This window comes from Misgurnus anguillicaudatus, chromosome 21, assembly GCF_027580225.2.
Source record: "Misgurnus anguillicaudatus chromosome 21, ASM2758022v2, whole genome shotgun sequence".
Lineage (NCBI taxonomy): Eukaryota > Metazoa > Chordata > Actinopteri > Cypriniformes > Cobitidae > Misgurnus > Misgurnus anguillicaudatus.
The window spans coordinates 19,395,825-19,416,634 of record NC_073357.2 but is presented as its reverse complement, the minus strand read 5'-3'; the positions used below and the strand labels follow the sequence as shown (position 1 = coordinate 19,416,634).

The window sequence follows — 20,810 nt, the reverse complement described above, 5'->3', positions numbered from 1 at the left end:
TTACTGTCCTGATACTTATGGTGTGCACTGTATACTGTGTGTGCATGCATGTATGTGTGTATTTTTTTTCTCAAGAGTAACTACTAACTCGCTACTTGAGTATTTATTTCTTTAGATTACTTCTTTTCACCTCTGGTTATTTGTCATGGTCTTGTCTCAGACTGCGCTCTCTGACAATCTGACAGAAATGTCTTGTTGTGGCTCAAAAATGGGTTGAATACATGCGGTTCATGTATGTCTTCTTTAGTCTGTTGGCACTTTAACTTTTTTACTGGCACACATCACATTTTGCACTTACTGTGGAGTGTTGAACTTGAGACTGTTTACATATTTGTGCCCATATGTACATTTTATGTACTGGTTTTATTTTTTAATTAATATTTTCTAAAAATGTATGATGTTTTTGTTGAGTTAATATTACACAATTCTTTTTCTGACCTTTTTGAATCTTGCCCCTGACAAATAACCCAAATTATGAAAAAGACTAAAACTAACACTAAAACTAATAAAAACTAAACTAAAACTAAGCATTTTCAAAAAATAAAAACTAAACTAAACTAGCAAACCCACTTCAAAAACTAATTAAAACTAAACTGAATTTGAAAACAAAAAGTCAAAACGAAATAAAAATAAAAACTAATGAAAAATGCAAAACTATAATAACCTTGTGAGGGAAGCACACGTGAACCTGTGAAACAAACACAAACACAAGACAACCATAACACTAACAAGACAAACCATAAATATATTTACATATATATATATATATATATATATATATATATATATATATATATATAAACATAAATATATATATAAATATATATATATACACACACATGAAAACAGTACACTAGACTAAACAAGACATAAAACAAAGACTAGAGAATACAAGGGAGCAGGGAAGAAGTCACAAGACACTGGAAAAACGTGGTTTAATATAACAATACCAAAACCACGTTCTCCCACACAAAACATTGTACTGTTAGAACCCTGCCATACAAAACTAGATATAATTACCAACAAGATTAAGGCAGAGTCCTAACATACCAATCATTAAAAAATTTGATCATAAATAAATGATAAAGACAACAATGCAAATACAAAAATGCTCTGTGAAAGAAACTGTTCTGTAACACTGCTGTAATGCTTTAGTTTTTTTTTTTTTATTTTTTTATTTTTTTTTTTGCCTAAGAGAGACATCATAACTTCTGATACAAATCTCAACAAGGGTGACAGTAAATGGTAAGAAATTTGCACAAGTTTGTCATGTCACAATGCATGATGGGAGTTATGAATGAGTTTTCTACAATCCTGGTACCCAGCATGCATTGCAGCATGAAGCTTTGTTGTTGATTGTCACCATGATTGTGTTTTATAGGCTGATTGTTGATGTCTCAGTGTGTCTGACTGAAAGCACAGATTAGATTTCGGTGAAAAATATTAACTCTTAAGGCTATATGGATTTCATGGGGTGGACCGAATCTAAAATTAAACACTTATATACAGTGATTATTTTTTGTATGAAATCATTGAATCACAACACTAATGTTTTCATAGTAATAAACTTAGTAACAGTTCTAGACTTCATTTCTCTCATCTTCCTCTGCTCTAACAGAAGTGTTTAATTAACACACTGCCACAATGAGCAGAAAAAAACTAACAATAAACTTTAAGACCCAAGTACCCAAATAAAGGAAACACTAATCGGAGCAATGGTGACTAACTTTATTAACCAGAATTACAGCAGTTGTATCGAAGTTATCCATGTAACTCTGCAAGCAAGTTGTAGTTTTAGTTTTCAAACAGAGATGATGATAGTGTTTATTTAACTGTGGGGATTTCATCTATTACATTTTAATATTTTGTCTTTCTGCATTATTTTAGTATTACTTTATCCAGAAAAAGAGTCATCAAAATAAAAAAAAATAAAGCCAGAATGACCAGCAGGTGTTCACCATTAATGTCTTAATCATCACTTCATTATCTCATTAACTTCAACACTGCTTCAGTGTTAAATTTTAACACCAGTCTTTATACACACCCATCTGGGAGTGGATTATATATACACCCACAGTGTTTATTTAACACCGGGGATTTTGCTGTGTGTCTTCCCCTGGAGGAGAGAGAGAGAATATTTTAGACTTTCCCCTTTCCCCACTCCCCAATCTATTTTAAATAATTTAATAAAGATTGTTCTAGTTTACTTATCTCTTCTTTGTGTGTCTGGTCATTGGGGTACTTTTGGGACCTCCTCGAGGTGGAACTCAGGGAGGGGCGTGACACACCAAGTCTGTGGTCCGCCTCTGCCTGTGACATAGACCTTTCCAACGATATATATAGTTTGTAGTGATAGATTAAAATTTACATCAACAATATTGATGCAAACTTAGGTGTCCCGTATTCGGGACGGCAACGCTCAACAGTTTAATCTTGACATATATTTTATTTTCATGATGGTACAGAAGATTTCAGAATTTAAAAAAAGTAGATGTTTCACTGTTGCATCGATTATTAAACACACTGATAGTCACCATGTAACTTCACAACTTTTATTAGCAGTTAAAACAAGGAAAGTCCAGTTTTTGAAAGTGAACCCTGACTAAACACATGTTTCTTTCAGCCACAGTTTTAGACAAAGAAAATGAGACAATCATTCTTCTTACAACAGATAAATGCAATCTACAACAATAATAATAGTAATAATAATAATAATAATAATAAAATGTTAGGATGCTTGGGTGTTTTGGGGGGTTGGAATGGAAATACTATGTTATTGCTAAGGTGTTTATTGAATGGGTTTTGTGTGTTCTGGCTGATATGATTTGATTCATGGTGTTTTCTTGCTTAAGTCAAAATAGCCATGCCCCAGGACTTTTTTAAAATATTAAACAAAATTGTAAAATTATTATTATTATTACCATTATTATTATATAAATTGCAAGGACATTGAATAAATCCATTATCATAATTGAAAATACATTCTTTCACACTTCATTTGAAATGTCTTTATAAAAACAGCACATGTACAATTAATCTGGACCCAAACAAAATAAAAAATAAACATGCCTCATTGGGTTAAAGTGCTTTTAGTATTGTTAACAAACATCAATATGTTCATTCCAGTGACAAAAGATAAACTATGGGAAAATCTAGACCTTTACCCAAAATAGTTCTATACTGGCACTGTTAGACAAAAATATAGACAATACTATAGACAATGCAGTCCCTTGATAAGACAAAAACAAGTTATTTACTCCAACGCTTGTACTTTTTGACCTATCATTACCTACAGTACAGTGGTTTAAATATTATGATTTTTTTTACAGTCATGTGACCCCTTTAGAATCCAGAATCCTTCAAGAAAAGTACTTTATTATCCACGTGTTCAAGTCAGCTGTTTTCCATCATAATGTTATTTACAGCAAGTTCTCAGGTGTCCAAAATCAGTGGCACTGCTTTTCTTGGCCACAAGGTGGAGACAATCCTTTCCAGTTGACAGGTCCATCTTATGAGCGTTTGTTGGTGTTTTGTGTGTGCAGGATCAGTATTGTCATGTGTGAAGCAGCAGATCTATAATGAGTACGCGTTGAATTCCAGAAGATTAGCTTAGTAGTTTACAGTAATCACTTTCTCTGGCTATGTTCGAAATGGAATACTAGCCGTTGATGCATACTGTGTGCAGTATATTTTTAATATCCGCTTGTTAAGATATGACGTAAGGAGTACTGTTTCCTGGTCTAAGCCTCAACTAATTTTAATAGAGGAAACTATTTAAACAGCTGTTTATGCGCACTATTTATTCATGTTACACATTTACGCAAAAAATGTGCGGTGCAGTCTCCAGGCTCTTGGAATCAAAGAAAGCAATAAAGCCGCCTTTCCACTGCACACGATGGCCGATAATCCGGAAGTCATTTGTTTCCTATGGAAAGTCAGAAAGGGGCTGCGTGACGTGCCATCCATTTGCGGATGCGTAATTTTCGGATCCGTTTTGAACGTTGGATCCGTAAAAAAATGTGAACTTGTGCGACTATGCGATATGTCGACCGGAAGTGATATATTTCATTGTATTCCGATCAAAAACTGTGTGTGAGGTGAAAATTACTAATCCTTTTTGTTAAACTTTATCAGTAACATTTGAATCCTTAAAAAACAATTGATTTGCTAATAAGTGATATTATTAATTAAATATGTATACGTTGTTTTAATCTTGTCTTCATGTTAAAAATATTCTCCGTCTTTGTTCATATATGCATACTGTAGCTGTTTATTGTTTCATTCATTTGCATTCATTTATTTACTCCATGGTAAATATTGGAATGAATGCTCTTGCGCTGGAATGAGCTTCTCTCATGTTATGATTAAACTGAAACTTCATTACGACTGCCACTAGGGGGGCGAAGTCCGACAATCGTGTCGTTATGTCGTATGCAGTGGAATGGCAGCTTAACTGGCTTCCTATAGCAGCTCGCATCAAATTTAAAGCTCTGCTCCTGGTTTTTAAGACCACCACTGGGTCAGCACCCCCTTACCTTAACTCACTTATACAGACCTACGCACCTTCTCCATCTCTGTGCTCTGTCACCGAGTGACGGCTTGTGGTGCCATCTCAAAAAGGGAAAAAATACTATCGCGTACCTTCTCTGGATCTATTCCACATCTGTGGAATGATCTGCCAGACGCGACACGATCTGCTGACTCTGTAGCAGTCTTTAGGAGTCAGCTAAAAACACATCTCTTCCGCCAACACCTCACTTACTAATACAGAGCTTAAAGGAAAACACCACAGTTTTTCAATATTTTACTATGTTCTTACCTCAACTTAGACAAATTAATACATACCTATCTTTTTTCAGTGCATGCAGTTAATCTTTGTACAGCGTATCGTGAATGTGTTAGCATTTAGCCTAGCCCCATTCATTCCTTAGGATCCAAACAGGGATGAATTTAGAAGCTACCAAACACTTTTATGTTTTCTATATTTAAAGTAATATTGACGGAAGTTTGAGCGAGAGGTGAAGTAGTCAGGTGAGATAATGTTACTGCGCGCCTTGATGTTACTAACTAATCCTTGGCTATGTATACTGTGTTAGACTTGAAGAGACTACTTCTAGTGCACTTAAACATTGCTTCTATTGTGTACCTCATTTGTAAGTCGCTTTGAACAAATGTAATGTAAATGTAAATATTCATCATTCATAAAAAACCAATGTTCATGTGTCCATGTCTGGTCATCTCAAATTTTGTTATGGTGATAAATATTAGGATTGGGTGTTTTGGTAGTTTTGCATGTTATGAATAATGAGTGAATAATAGCATGATTTTCTTGTTAACTCCCTATGGAATTAGAGATCGTTTGGACCAAGAAGTGGTGCATGATGTCAGACTTAACAAGCGAAACCCCATTTTTTTAATATAGTATGTAAAATTATGTCTTATCAACAACAATAAATGTTTAACGCAGTAGTGTACTACAGTGTTGTCATACTATCATCTCATTAATATCTTTGTTGAAATTAGTAATTACAAGTAGGAACATTTTTTAAAAGTTCTGATTTTTCAAACCTGACTTTACAATGTCACATAAAAAAAGAAAAGATTGTTGGGTTTCTCTACATATTATACATTGCTTTGCATAATTGTATTATGTGCAGTTGTCACCTAGTGTATTTTTGTATGTTGTTGAAGCTTTTTTATTTGTATGTTGTTTTACCATTTTTTATTTCATTAACTTGAGGGTTTTTGTCACATCGTACAAGAGTGTGATTTGATTTTTGAGATACATACTGAGAAGTATTCTATTTCGAGCATAGCCCCCTTTCTTGTGCCCTTGCTTTTTCCTTCTTGGATGTCAGTGTATTTCAGCAGTAGCCAACTCTGCTGGCACGCTGCCTGGCAAAACAGGTAGACTCAGTGGCATTAAAAAGAAGTTGGCTAAATCAAACAAGCACTCGGGCAGTTTATCTATATCAGACTTGGTTTTCACCCCCTCCATCTTTGTGCTTTTTCTTATCTATACATTACTAATGCGGACACTAAGTTGGTCTCGCACACGCCCTCTTTCCTCCCGGTAAATCTCCTCCAATCTCATTTTTTCTGTATCTGCCCCTTGGTCTCCTCCTTTACTCTTTTGATAGGAAGCTTGAGTATTATGAGGTGGGGCTTGTTTGAAAATGGGCGGCGTCTTGGTCTTGGCAACCTTGTCAAAGAATGCAAAATCAGCGACATACTTCCCAGAGGGGGAGAGAGAGACGACAGGTGGAAATTCATAGCCCCACAGGATCTCGTCCGGCAGGTAGGATGTGCGAACCTGGCAAGTGGCCGAGGTGGGCTCCACTGTAGCGCTCATAATTACGAGGAGCTCAAAATCTGCCAGCTCTGGGTCCGTCCACCCACCACCTTAGAACGAAAGATACAGAGAAAATCTGAGTTTGAGATTAAGAGAGAGTGCATTAGTAACTGACCTGAATAAGATGTTAAAGGGAGAGTTCAACCCAAAATAAAAATTAAGGCCATCCAAACCCAACTCTCTCATGAACATGCGTACGGCTGTTGCCGGAAGCCAGTGCTGTAGGTTTATAACGTTTGAAATACAAATATTTTGATAAAATTTAATCACTGTATCAATTACTTTTCGATGGATCAGTATGCTTTTTGGATCTTTAAAAATGGGGCACTATCCAATGCCATTATAAAGCTAAAAAATGAGCCAGGATATGATTTAATATAATTACAGTTGTTTTTGGAAAGAATATATTATATACACCTAAGATGGCTTGAGAGTGAGTAAAATATGGGCTGATTTTTATTTTTGTGTAAACTACTCCTTTAAAATGTAGAACTTTTGTTTTACAATATGAGACTGTAAATATCCTATCATTACACTGAACTTTGCTGTTGATCAGTGGTTATAAGGGAAGCCTAAACCCTTTTCTGGACAGGAGGTGGCACTGTTGTCAGTTGGAAGGTTTTAACAAACCATAATTTAAAAGATCTGATCACGTATGCGCATCCAACAAATAACTGTTCACAGTTTAAAATGTGACTTGGCAAGTCATTAAAAAAATTTAATAAGATATTGGTGTAGTATTATATTTGTATATAATAATATTATTCAAAAGTGCTATTAAAGTCATTATACGTTTAGAAGTAATACACAAAAAATAGGAATTTTCATCTTAGTCATCTTAAATAAACTTTGATGCCGCCGCATGCATAATTTCCATTAAAAGTCAAGCAGATAGTACCAGCCGAAAACCACAAATGCACAGAAATATCAATAACATTACTTGTAAACATGCCATTGACCCACTGACACACACACTCGCACACACACCTGCATCAACATTCCACATTCAGAGCGAAAGACCATCATCTGTGAAAACAGCCTTCCTCCAATCCAGACCCAGTTGTGCATTCTGGGAGTTTAAAACCTGGGGTTCCATAACTCACAAACACACACACATTTACCACTTAATGTTCGGAATGGTTTATGCTCAAATAGCCAATACACAAGGATACATGGGTAGGGAAAAGTATTTGGAAAAACATGTACAGTATGATGTACAAATGTCAATAAAAAATAAGAAACAAGAAACAGGTTCTGTAGCATTTGTGCATAGGTGATACTTGGTTTTGTTTTCTAATGCAATGGTTCTCAAACTTTAAGGGTATGCGCCCACCCCCTGGGTACAGTGCATCCCTTTGCGGTCCCCTAAAAAAATTGACATAAAACTTAAAATGTTAATTAAACATAACATATTAAATTATACAATGTAGTTCTGTTGGTTAATAGTTTTATTTTTCTGAGGTTTCATTACACAGAATTTATGATAAATAAATGTATTTTATAAAATGTCATAAAACTCCTCTTCTAGCACCATCATGACTCCAGTTTGACAACCACTGATCAAATGCAATGATACTCTGGTATTTTTAAGTGTGGTACAAGCATCCAAATACTTTTACAGCCAAAGTCACATACTCATGCAGTCACATTATAATGTTACATCTGTCCTGGATTCACATGAATTCATATGGTTTACAGAGTTCTAACTCATGCTCGGATTTCTCTGATATGCTAATCAAAAATTTCCTTTGGTGTGTAGGTATGTATTAGTACATGTTAACAATATACAAAAGGTACAAATCCCAAAGTAAACGAACAGTGCAAGTTTTCGATTTAAATCTCTCTACAACAAAAACACAAATTGTAGGTTTACTTTCTCTGCCTACTTTCTCACGACGGTCATTATCATAATTCAACCCATTTCAACGATCACAAATGCAGACATGGTTTCAATGTTTTATTAATCCTTATTACACGGCTCTCTGGAATGCTTGATTCTGATTGGTCAGTTGAGACATTTGCAGGTTCAATCTTTTCAAATAATAACCACTCCAAAGTAATAACGCATAGCCGGACTACTTGTAAGTTTAAAATCCCTCCGCGCCAACAAAGATTACTGTTTGGCGCCATCTTGTGACAAACACTGGACAACCACAATTAAGAATGGAACATTTTGACCTTAATTTTAACATGTACGGAAAAAACAAAACATTTTAACAGTGGATAGAAGAACGAACAACGACAAGACACAGAGAGCTTACTGAGACTGAACTTGACAAAATAGAGCATGACAGCTACGAAGCCAACACCAAAAAAACAAAAAACAAAATGAGCATTAAAACTTCTCAAAAAATGGAGACAGACAAGTATGAAGCAGAGGATCTTAATAAGGTATTACGATCATTTTATGCATCTGTGCAAAGTTTCGCGGAAGGATAAAAATGTTAATTTAAAACAAATATGCCAATAAAATGTTTCAAATTCATATTCATGTCCAGTTTTTTTTCTTATGTGGCAAGTAGCCATGTAATAAGCGGGATAATGTAGAGGCAGCCGGTAGTTATTGGGAAATAAGCCCCTTAAGTGTGATACAAGATGATCACACTGTCGGGGTTTATTTCCCAATAACTACCGGCTGCCAGAGATGGGCATAAATACATGGGAATGTATTTCAAATACAAATACAAAATACTGTGTCAAAAAATGTATTTAAATACAAATACAAAATACTGTGAGGAAAAATGTATTTAAATACAAATACAGTATTTTGTATTTTGAAAATACACAAAATACATGTGAAATTGGTGATTCTGTGCAAGTATCCCTATTAGGCTGAAATCTATCTGGGTCTATTTCTGAATGCCCAAAAGCATTTAGATGTGTGCAACTACTGGTATCAGACACTCTTCTGCAGGCAGGGGGAGGGGCGGGGCTGTGTTTCCTACCCTCCACCGCCACCTTCAGAGTGTGCAGCAACAGTTCAATTTGTCCAGTTAAAATTGTTCTATCACTGAAATAATTTTAGAGACATTATTTAAAGGTAAAAAAACTACATAGTGTTGCTTTAATGTAACAAAGACATCTCAAACAATGTCATCTTTGCAATAAAAATGACATAATTGAACAAATGACACTTAATGACAGTTGTCATAAACATCCATAAAATATCCTACATATTCATAACACGTGTCATGTTATGATTATGAATGTGTCATGTCAGCCTTATGAACACCCCTTCAAGTAAAGTGATGTTTTATAAAAACTTTTTCATGTGTCGTCAAAATGACCCACAACCTAATCAGTTTACCTGTTAAGAAATCCATGCATTTACAAACGTCTCACGAGACAAATTATTCGGCAAACTAATTCCTCTCATTGCTGCTTTTTGATGGTTTTGAGAACAATTACTCACGAGTCGTCCTCTGTCATTTACAGAATTATACAATGAAAAGCACATCAAGCATAAAAGCCTTTTAGGTTTACACAGTTTTTCAATATTTAACTGTTCTTACCTGATGAATTAATACATGCCTATCTTTTTTCAATACTGTATGTGCACTTAATCTTTGCACAGCATGTCATGAATGTGTTAGCATTTAGCCTAGTCCCATTTATTCCTTAGGATCCAAACAGGGATGAATTTAGAAGCAACCAAACACTTCCATGTTTTCCCTATTTAAAGACTGTTACATAGTTACATAAGCAAGTATGGTGGCACAAAATAAAACGTGATTTTTAAGTGAATAAAAAATGAGAACTATATTGTATGGCGGAAGAGCACTTAGTTTGCAGCACTTCAACCTCTGGCGCAGTAACATCATTACTCCTGTGAAGATGTTACTGCGCACTGAGGTCGAAATGCTGCAAACTATGTGCTCTTCCGCCATGCATTGAAAAAAGATAGTTATGTGTTAATTTGTCTAAGTTGAGGTAAGAACATAGTAAAATATAAAAAAATTGTGGTTTTCCTTTAAGTCAAAAGTGAAGGCCAATTTGTCAGCGTTCCACACCCTCTCAGTCGTGCAATGTGCAAGTGCAACTGTAGCGTGCAACTGCCTGCCAACGTGCAAGTGTGAATTTGAATTTCTTTTTGCGACAGTTATAACACAAATCACATCACACCCAATAATTCAATCGCCTTTGCTTTATTTCCCACTCCAACAAGAGACGCAAGAGAGAGACGCAAGAGAGAGACGCAAGAGAGTGGAAACACTGTTATCGGAGCTCCGCCGAGTTCATCATCTAAATCTTACTTTCTTACTATCTTGTTCCTATCTATATAATATAACTTACTAGTTCATCTTAGGAATACCTTACCGTGACGATTATTCAACAGTTTCAATAAGTGAAACGATTTATCACTGTTAAACACCCAGTATTAGCATATAGCCCGGTAGCATTAGCAAACGAGGAAACGCTGCTCCGTGCATTGGAGCTCCGTCGAGTTCATAATCTAAATCCTATTTTCTTACTATCTCGTTCCTATCTATATAATATAACGTACTAGTTTATCTTAGGAATACTTTACCGTGACTATTTTTTGAACAGTATTAATAAGTAAAACGATCTATCACTAGTAAACACCTAGTGCTAGCATATAGCCCACTAGCATAAACAAACGTGCACTTGCTCACTGTCTGTTTACTGTAAATCTGCCTTCTTTTTCGATCTAATGGCGGACTCATCCGATGTATGTTTTTCAGACCTTTCCTCACCAGAGCGGGAAGCTGTGGAGGAGTTGTGTCCCGGCATTAGCACCAGGCGGTACAGCATGCCTCACATCACCCTGGCTCCAGGCACCCGGAGACGACCGAGGCACGCAACGAGCGAGCACCCATCTCGATGCAGCTTCACGGACCGCGGTCTGGCGAACGGAGACGCCATCGCCCAGCATGAAAACGGTAAGACTCCGCTTGTCATTGTAACCTGCACTGCTTGCCACATGTACAGTTTAGCTTCTTCCGTCAGCATAGAGGGGTTTACATGTGCTAAGTGTATTGAAGTAGTAAGGCTGACGGAGAAGGTTGCAGAACTAGAAGCGCGCATCCGAACGCTAGTTGAGGACAGTAAGACCGCTAATGTTAATGTTACAAACACTGTTTCGGGTGCGCCTAGTGTTAAGCGTAATACACTTGGCTCGGTTCCGACTTCAGAGTCAAGGCGGCTGACTAACTGGGTGACTGTCAGGCGGCCTAGTCGCATTCGGCATCCAAATCACGTTCCTGTTTTAATATCAAACAGATTTTCTCCACTCAGCAATACACCGGCTGAGACATCTGTTAAAGGTGCCCTGGTTATTGGAGATTCTATACTCAGGAACGTTGGCATTGAGGCACCAGCCACCATAGTCGATTGTATACCGGGAGCCAGAGCGTCTGACATTAGATCCAAACTTAAAGTGCTGGCTAATGCTAACCGTAAGTTTTCTAAGATTGTTATTCACGCCGGCACGAATGACACCAGACTCCGCCAGTCGGAGATCACCAAAGATACTATTAAAGAGGTGTGTGAAATTGCAAAAACAATGTCAGACAATGTAATTTGCTCTGGTCCCCTCCCCGCCTACCGGGGGGATGAAACTTACAGTAGATTAGTGTCTCTTCATGGCTGGATGTCAAAGTGGTGCCCTCAGCATAACGTAGGGTTTATAGACAATTGGAAGCATTTCCGGGGAAGACCTGACCTGCTAAGGTTTTTGTCCTTCTAGGACTTTTTCCCATTGGGTTTTTTTTTCCTAGAGGGTTTTTAATCCCAGGGAGAGTCAGCCAACTTTGGCTTAATTTAGCACTTTACAGTATACGTTACATTATTAATATGATCGCTTGTACGGTTTAACCGCTTTCTCTACTTCTTATATTATCTATTGATTATCTGTGTTCTCCTCTACATCTTCTCATGTAAAGCTGCTTTGCAACAATTAACACTTGTGAAAAGCGCTATATAAATAAAATTGAATTGAATTGAATTGAATTATTGCCCACTAAAAGCTGCACAGATATATTTGCTTACCTGAACTCTGGTGTCTGGTCTGAACTAGTTGATGCATGAAAACAGCACCCTGACTGGTTGACTGGCTCAAAGTATTTTGAGTATTTTAAAAATACAAAAATACTCATCTTAAATGTATTTAAATACAAATTACATTTCATTTTTTTCAAAGGCTTTAAAATACAAAATACAAAATACTATTTTGTATTTCAAATACGTATTTTAAATACATGTATTTGAAATACTGCCCATCCCTGCCGGCTGCCTCTACATTATCCCCTACTTACCAATCTGTTACATCCTGCTCAAGCCGTGCTCGATCAGCTTGGTCATCTGCATTCTCTGGATCAGATTCGGGCTTGTATTGATTAGGCAGTAAAGATGATAAATTCACTAACCCTAAACCGAACCTTGTATAAGCTGTTAATCATTATTTATATTGTAGAATTACATTTACATTACACAACTACACTGCACTCTAAAAAAATCCGTAAAAAACCGGACAAAGTAAATATGAAGGAATTTTCCGTATTTATGTTTTACAGGCATTTTACCTGTTTTTTGTTTAAAAACATGTTGCATTATGGGTGCAATAACCCCTGCTGCAATCTTTCACTTTTGCCTCTCTATCACCATCTCTGTTTGAAACCTAAAATTACAACTTGCTTGCAGAGTTATTTTCTAACATGGATGATGTTTAACTTCTAAACAAATGCTGTCAGAACAAGATACAAGTGTTAAACTATGACACAAGTGATTTAGTAGACAAATCTTCTTTCTGATGTGACGTGTAAGTCAAATGAATATTTACCACAAAATTTATCAGATTAAATATACAGTTTGTGTTTGTTTTAGATTCATTTGAAGTCACCACTATGGTGATTAGTGTTCCCTTTAGTTAGGCTTTTGTCCCTTGACCTCCAGAACTGACTCTGTTCTTTTAGCATTGCAACAGTGATTTTGCTTTTAGCAATTGCAACTTGTTTGTTGCTTGAGGAAGGAGAATTGTCTATGATGTCATCTAAGCTTGGTTGTTTTTATGTTATGCTGCCTAACATTTAATTATGAAATTATTAATTAAGAATAATGAACTGAAATGTATAAGAGTGACACTCTATGCTGATCTAAAAACACGCTGTATTGAATAAGATTGCTGTAAATGTGTCAGCTGTGGTTTTTGCTTCAGATAGACATCAACACTTTGGATACAAATCTCAACAATGGTGAGAGTAAATGTTAAGAAAGAGTTTTCTACAATCCTGGTACCCAGCATGCATTGCGGCATGAAGCTATGTTGTTGATTGTCACCATTGTTGCGTTTCATAGGCGGATTGAAGTGTCCCTAAAGGCTACGGACAATGTTCTGTAAATTTACAGACAGTGTTGTATAAATCTACAGAATGTTCAGTTTTTGAATAAACGGAAATGTCTGTCAACATATCGGAAAATGTACCGGTAATTTTCTGCCAGGACATTATCCGTTTTTTTACTGAGTATTTTTTTAGAGTGTGTAACAAGGGCACATAAAATAAAGTATAGCCTTTGTGAGCAATCGTAGCCTAGTGGATAGAGATTCAGGCCAAATTTCAAGAATTGCCGGTTCGAGTCTCATGCCGGCAGGTGAGGCGCCCTTGAGCAAGGGACAAGTCCCCCATTGCTCCCTGGGAGCTGCAGTGTTGTGTGTTTACTACTCACTGAAGGTCACGTTATACATTCACTCGGACTCAATATTAATGACATCGAAATATCAACCCAGAGCGATGCCGTTTCAGACCATTGCCTTGTGTCATACTTCTAGATAGGAACGCTCAGTCTACAACATGCTACAGATTAGCCAGAACAATAATTTCCACCACTAAAGATAGCTTTATTAGCACTCTTCCAGACCTGTCTCAAATGAAACATGTAGCAGAAGATCGTGAAGATCTGGATATTATAATAGAAAAACTTAACAACGTCTGCTCTAGCACGTTGGATGCCGTTGCTCCCATTCGAAAAAAGAGAATCAAAGAAAAACCGCCCGCCCCATGGTATGACCATCATACTGCAGCCCTTAAAAAAGTGGCTAGAAAAATGGAAAGAAACTACCGAAGCACAAAGTTAGAGGTAATGGCGTTCAGCATGGAAAGAGAGTGTTCAACACTACAGACAGGCTATTAAAACTGCCAGATCTACCTATCTTATTATGCTTATTAAAGAAAATCATAACAACCCTCGTTTCCTATTTAGCACAGTTGCGAAACTGACTAGAAACAAAGAACAAACAGAAACCAATAATAAACTCCAACACAATAGTGATGACTTCATGAGCTTCTTTACTAACAAAATTATGTTTATTAGGGAAAACATAGAAACTACGCAAGCAGCCACCACTCTACCCAATAGTACATTATCCACTAGATTACCAAACGAACATCTTGAGTCATTTAAACCTACTACAATAGAAGAGCTCTCTAAATTAGTAACGTCATCCAAATCATCGTCCTGTATACTAGACCCCGTTCCCACAAAATTACTAAAAGAGGTATTTCATGTAGTGTCAGACACGGTACTAAATGTCTTTAACTCATCTCTAGAATTAGGATACGTTCCAACAGCTTTCAAACTAGCAGTTATTAGACCGCTTATTAAAAAAAACAAACCTTGATCAGGAAGATCTTAATAAGCCAGCTACGCACATTCGTAGAGAAAAATAATACATATGAAAAGTTCCAATCAGGATTCAGGCCCCACCATAGCACAGAGACAGCGCTGCTTAGAGTTACAAATGACCTCCTATTAACATCTGATTGTGGTGAGATCTCAATCCTTATATTACTAGACCTTAGTGCAGCCTTTGACACAATAGATCACAGAATCTTACTCAATAGACTAGAAAACTATGTTGGCATCAGTGGTCAGGCGTTAGCCTGGTTTAGATCGTATCTAACCAATCGATATCACTTTGTTTATGTAAATGAGGAAGAGTCATATCACTCCCCCGTTAAATACGGCGTACCTCAGGGATCAGTTCTAGTCCCTATCCTATTCTCGTTATATATGTTACCTCTAGGAGACATTATCAGAAAACATAACATAAGTTTTCACTGCTATGCGGATGATACCCAGCTTTACATCTCCTCGCATCCTAGCAAAACCCACCAGTTTTCTAAGCTAACAGACTGCATTAGTGATATTAAGGACTGGATGGCACATAACTTTCTTATGCTAAACTCCAATAAGACAGAGATACTTATTATTGAACCGAATCGCTACAAACATAATATGTCAGATTACAAGTTGCCCATAGATGGCTGCACGGTGGTGCCATCTTCCACGGTTAAAGGAATAGTCTACTCATTTTCAATATTAAAATATGTTATTACTAGGGGTGGAACAATACATGTATTCGTTTCGAACCGAATCGGTACGGGGGTCACGGTTCGGTGCATGAATTTAAACGGAGAATACACGGTATGAAAATAAAAAAAAAACTTGCGTGCAAAATAATTAATGTAATGCGGAACTACTGTTAGATACGCGGGTTCTTTATGGACAGCTAATCTGTTGCCCCGCTTTAGCTCTGAAGCTCTGATTGGCGCAGATGCATCCGAGCTCCGCCTATGTATGCGCTCTATCAGAGCCCGTCTACATTCTGGCACTCTGCAGTTTTTTGTCACGTCGACGCCGGTCCAGTCAGTTAGTGAGCAGAGATAGCGAGGATGGCAAGTGGTGTTCCACAAGAGTTAGACGCTCCGCCAGCCATCGCAAGTTTGGCAAAACTTCAGTTTTCCAGTCAGTTACAATAGTACAGGCGAGAGAGTGGTGGAAAAGACGAGGACTTTGCATCGGCGTTGTTCAGCAATTGTTAGGTATGTGAGTGGAAATACATCTAATCAGGGCTCTCAAGTCTCACGCATTCACCGTGACAAACACGCATTTCAGTCAGTTCTAACGCCACACTTTGTATTTCTCACGCTAAGAAGTAGGAGATAAATTGTCCTGCTATATACAACAGGCATACGCAGGGCAGTTCTGTCGAGTTCAGCTGCTTTCAGTTTTTTAAGCGTGCTCAACTTTACGCAGCGCCATCAGAGTACCGCGAGAAATCTTGCGGAGGAGGCTGATTTCAAATCGCTCTCGCGTTACTCTGACGTCATCCACTTGTCGTTTCTTGCAGCGCCTCGTGAAGTCATACACACCTATTAATTCATCCTAAGAGCCTTTTTTTGTTCTTTAGTACATTAATATGGAATAAGGCCAAAATGTAATTTTAAAATGTATTTAGGTAACACTTGTAATACAATTGAACCCATATTTGTATGAAAGATGAGTACAAGATTACTTAAAGTGGTATACATTTTTGAAATACGAGATAGTATGTTAAATGCATTTCAGTTCATATTCATGACATCTCAAAATAACACCGATAAGGACACCTATGTTTTTAAGATTAGCTTAAGTACTAAAAAAAATCTTTAATTTTTGTTTTGCTTTTCCCTCCATTGTACCGAAAGTGAATCGAACCGTGGCGCCTGAACCGAGGTACGAACCGAACCGGGACTTCTGTGTACCGTTCCACCCCTAGTTATTACCTTAACTAAGAATTGTTGATACATCCCTCTATCATCTGTGTGCGTGCACGTAAGCGCTGGAGCGCGCTGCGACGCTTTGATAGCATTTAGCTTAGCCCCATTCATTCAATGGTACCATTTAGAGATAAAGTTAGAAGTGACCAAACACATCAACGTTTTTCCTATTTAAGACGAGTAGTTATATGAGCAAGTTTGGTGGTACAAAATAAAACGTAGCACTTTTCTAAGCGGATTTAAAAGAGAAGCTATATTTTATGGCGTAATAGCATTTTTGGGAGTACTTCGACTCGGCGCAGTAACACCCTCCCTCTCCCATTATGAGAGTGAGAAGGGGAGCAGACTTTTCAGGCGAGGCGAAGTACTCCCAAAAGTGCTATTACGCCATAAAATATAGTTCCTCTTTTAAATCCGCTTAGAAAAGCGCTACGTTTTATTTTGTACCACCAAACTTGCTCGTATAACTACTCGTCTTAAATAGGAAAAACGTTGATGTGTTTGGTCACTTCTAACTTTATCTCTAAATGGTAGCATTGAATGAATGGGGCTAAGCTAAATGCTATCGAAGCGTCGCAGCGCGCTCCATCACTTACATGCACGCACACAGATGATAGAGGGATGTATCAACAATTCTTAGTTAAGGTAATAACATATTTTAATATTGAAAATGAGTAGACTATTCCTTTAAGAATTTAGGCGTGATGTTCGACAGCAATCTAGCTTTTGATGTCATATCTCCAACGTCTGCCGCACAGCATTCTTCCATCTTAGAAATATCTCAAAAATACGCCATATGTTGTCTGCATCAGATGCAGAAAAGCTTATCCATGCTTTTTTGACCTCTAGAATAGACTATTGTAACTCGTTACTCGGGGGATGCCATGCAAATCAGGTAAACAAGCTACAGCTGGTTCAAAACGCCGCCGCAAGAGTGCTTACTCGATCTAAAAAGTATGACCACATTAGTCCAATTCTGGCATCTTTACATTGGCTACCAGTTAAATATCACATACAATTTAACATATTACTAATCACCTACAAAGCCTTAAATGGTCTAGCACCCTCGTATATTAAAGAACTACTATCAGAATACAATCCATCACGTAAACTGCGATCACAAAATTCTGGTCACTTAATTATCCCTAGAATATCAAAAGTGTCTAAAGGTGGTAGATCCTTTTCCTACTTAGCCCCTAAGCTCTGGAATGATTTACCAAATAATGTTTGAGTATCAGACACAGTCGATCAATTTAAATCTAAACTTAAGACATTCTTCTTTAACAAAGCATTCACATAAAATGTCCAGTAAATGTACTTTTCCCGCAGTAGTTATTTTTGTCTAGAGCAAAGCACTCACATACCTCATATGGGTAATATGCTATTGCCGCAATAGTTAGCCTGTCTGGAACCGAGCTGACTTAAACCACTATAATGTATGACACTTGCATTACATGCGAACGGCCCCTACGCTAATAGAACTCTGTTTTTGTCTCCCTGTCTCGTCCTCGACCCCGAGGACAATGAGAAAAACAGACCCAGTTCCTGTTGCTGTGAAGGTCATCGCACCACTGATCTACTGGCTGTCCTTCAACGTGATGCCTAGCCGATGCCCGACCAACGACCAACGACCACCGACTAAACCAGTTTAATCCCCTTACCCGCCTCCTATCCCTACCGTATCTATATATATATATAAATATATATTCATTTCTCCCAAGGGTTTTTGTCCTTCTAGGAGTTTTTCCCAATGGGTTTTCTCCTAGGGGGGTTTTTCGTCTCAGGGAGAGTCAGCCAACTTTGGCTTAACTTAGCACTTTACTGTATAAGTTACATTTTTAATATGCTCGCTTGTACGGTTTAACCTTAGCCGCTATCTCTACTTCTTATATTATCTATTGATTTTCTGTGTTCTCCTCTACATCTTCTCATGTAAAGCTGCTTTGCAACAATTAACACTTGTGAAAAGCGCTATATAAATAAAATTGAATTGAATTGAATACATTTGTAAATGCGTCACTTTCACTTTACTTAAGTGTAACCATTATTTCATCGATCTCAGCAGAAATATCACATTCAAAGTCTTATGCTATGTGTATATTGTTTTGCAGTCCATAAGGCTTAATAGGGAGTTTCCATTTAAAGGCCCACAAACACATTTTGTATAGACCTCTACACAAACACCATGTCACATTTAGCAGTCTGGCACACCATCTATCTTTTTATGTAGATTATAGAAGATTAACATACATTGGTTTGATGTGGGCTCTATCTACACATATACATATACACCCAGCCACTCATGCCCGTACAGACCTACGCACAAAAGCACATATTGTGTTGACACACACTGTAATAGAAGGGCACGCTCATGTACACGTTTTTGAAACGAGTGCCAGTTTCTTCATTTCAACTCATTCATGTGCAAATGCGGCTTGGATAAAGAAACAGAAAGGGCGACGTGCATGGATGCATTCTAAATGTCCATTTCTACCACACATTGACTGGGTTTCAAATGAACTGTATTGTCACTGTGCAAAACAAAGTCATTTCTGTAAGGATGCAAGGGTTTCATTTGGATTAGGTAGTATTAGAATGTAAGTGGGGTCTATTAAATATAACTCAACACCGTATAATCTAACTACAGTCAATTACTCTGGGCCAATCTGGCTAGACAATAAACACAATGAGAAAGAGACTCTGAAAAAGAGAGAAACAATAAACAGATAAATGAGCAAATGTTTAAAAAGGAAAAAACGTATACATTGAGGTGATATGAGAGCAGTCAGTGAAGGGCAGACGATGGACCTGAGGCGTCGATAGCTTGGGCCTTCAATGGGGTACCAAATGGGGCCGTAACTGGATCCACAACATGCGAGTCAGCACCAGGAACTGGGCTGCTTTGTGCTTCTAATGAGACGCCCTGGCATGCTCTTATGCACGCATTCCAGCCAAACAGAGAGAATGTATGAAAGAGAAAAGGGAGGGGGCATGAAAGATTGGTAAAACTATGTTTGCAGAGGGAAAGTGAAATGGAGAGAAGAAGATAACAACAGTAAGTACCAGCTCATCTGCCAATAATAGAAACCCCAAGTTCCTGTAAACACGACTCCCTCTACCCACTTCACCCACTCATTATTAGATTTTCTACAGTTCACACTAAAACTTTGTTTAGATCCACAGAAATCTGGTTCTGTCCTTTAACCTCCAAAATTCAATTATTCTTTCCTGCTAAGGATTTCTATTATTTCCAAACTCTGACACCAGAGATCTGGCCTTTACCCTAAAATCTGCAAAAACATAGCCATCATTTGACGTTCGAATTCTAGCATGGATCTGTTTACAACAAGAACAACTAATGAACATGATTATAAAACAAACCTTACATTTTAGACTTACATTGAAAAAGGGACCTGAGCCAAATATAGGGACAGGCGGGTGGGTCCTTTAGATTTTTTAAACAACCATTAAGCAATTTCCCAGCATCCCCACCTTGTGCAGGGCGTTGTTTTGTGTAACAAATGCAAAAATGTACTTAAAACTTACCCTTATGGTTAATTATGCAGAGGCATAAAAATAGCCACCTTATACAGCACTTGATTCGAGTGTGAAATGTCAGTGGAAACAGGGCACCAGTTTGTGCTCAAAGTGCCAGAACTCCCTGAAGTTTATGCCTGTAGTGTGACCTCGGCACTGAAACAGAGCTGCTTTGGTGTCATTGACAGGTCTCCCCACACTGCTGTTTCACATTTCTCCCATGCAGCATCTCTATACTCTATCCTCCGAGCAACTCTGCTGGAGCCCCAGGACCACATGTTCTCAGGTGTTCCCTATTGACAGCCTTCATCTGCCATCATAGTCTATACCACCACAATCACAAAGTAGCCTTGGTTGTAACAGAT

The 20,810-nt window shown here is 37.6% G+C and overlaps 1 protein-coding gene across 1 annotated transcript in view; it reads right to left on the bottom strand.

Moving 5' to 3' along the window:
* Window positions 1-2,538: 2,538 nt before the first annotated feature.
* Window positions 2,539-20,810, bottom strand: part of kcnj10a (potassium inwardly rectifying channel subfamily J member 10a) — a 35,981-nt gene continuing 17,709 nt past the window's right edge. Inside the window, exon 6 of the mRNA XM_055195470.2 lies at window positions 2,539-6,402. Within this exon, the coding sequence (XP_055051445.1) occupies window positions 6,017-6,402 (386 nt within the window). The 3' untranslated portion in view covers window positions 2,539-6,016. The remainder of the gene's footprint in view (window positions 6,403-20,810) is intronic.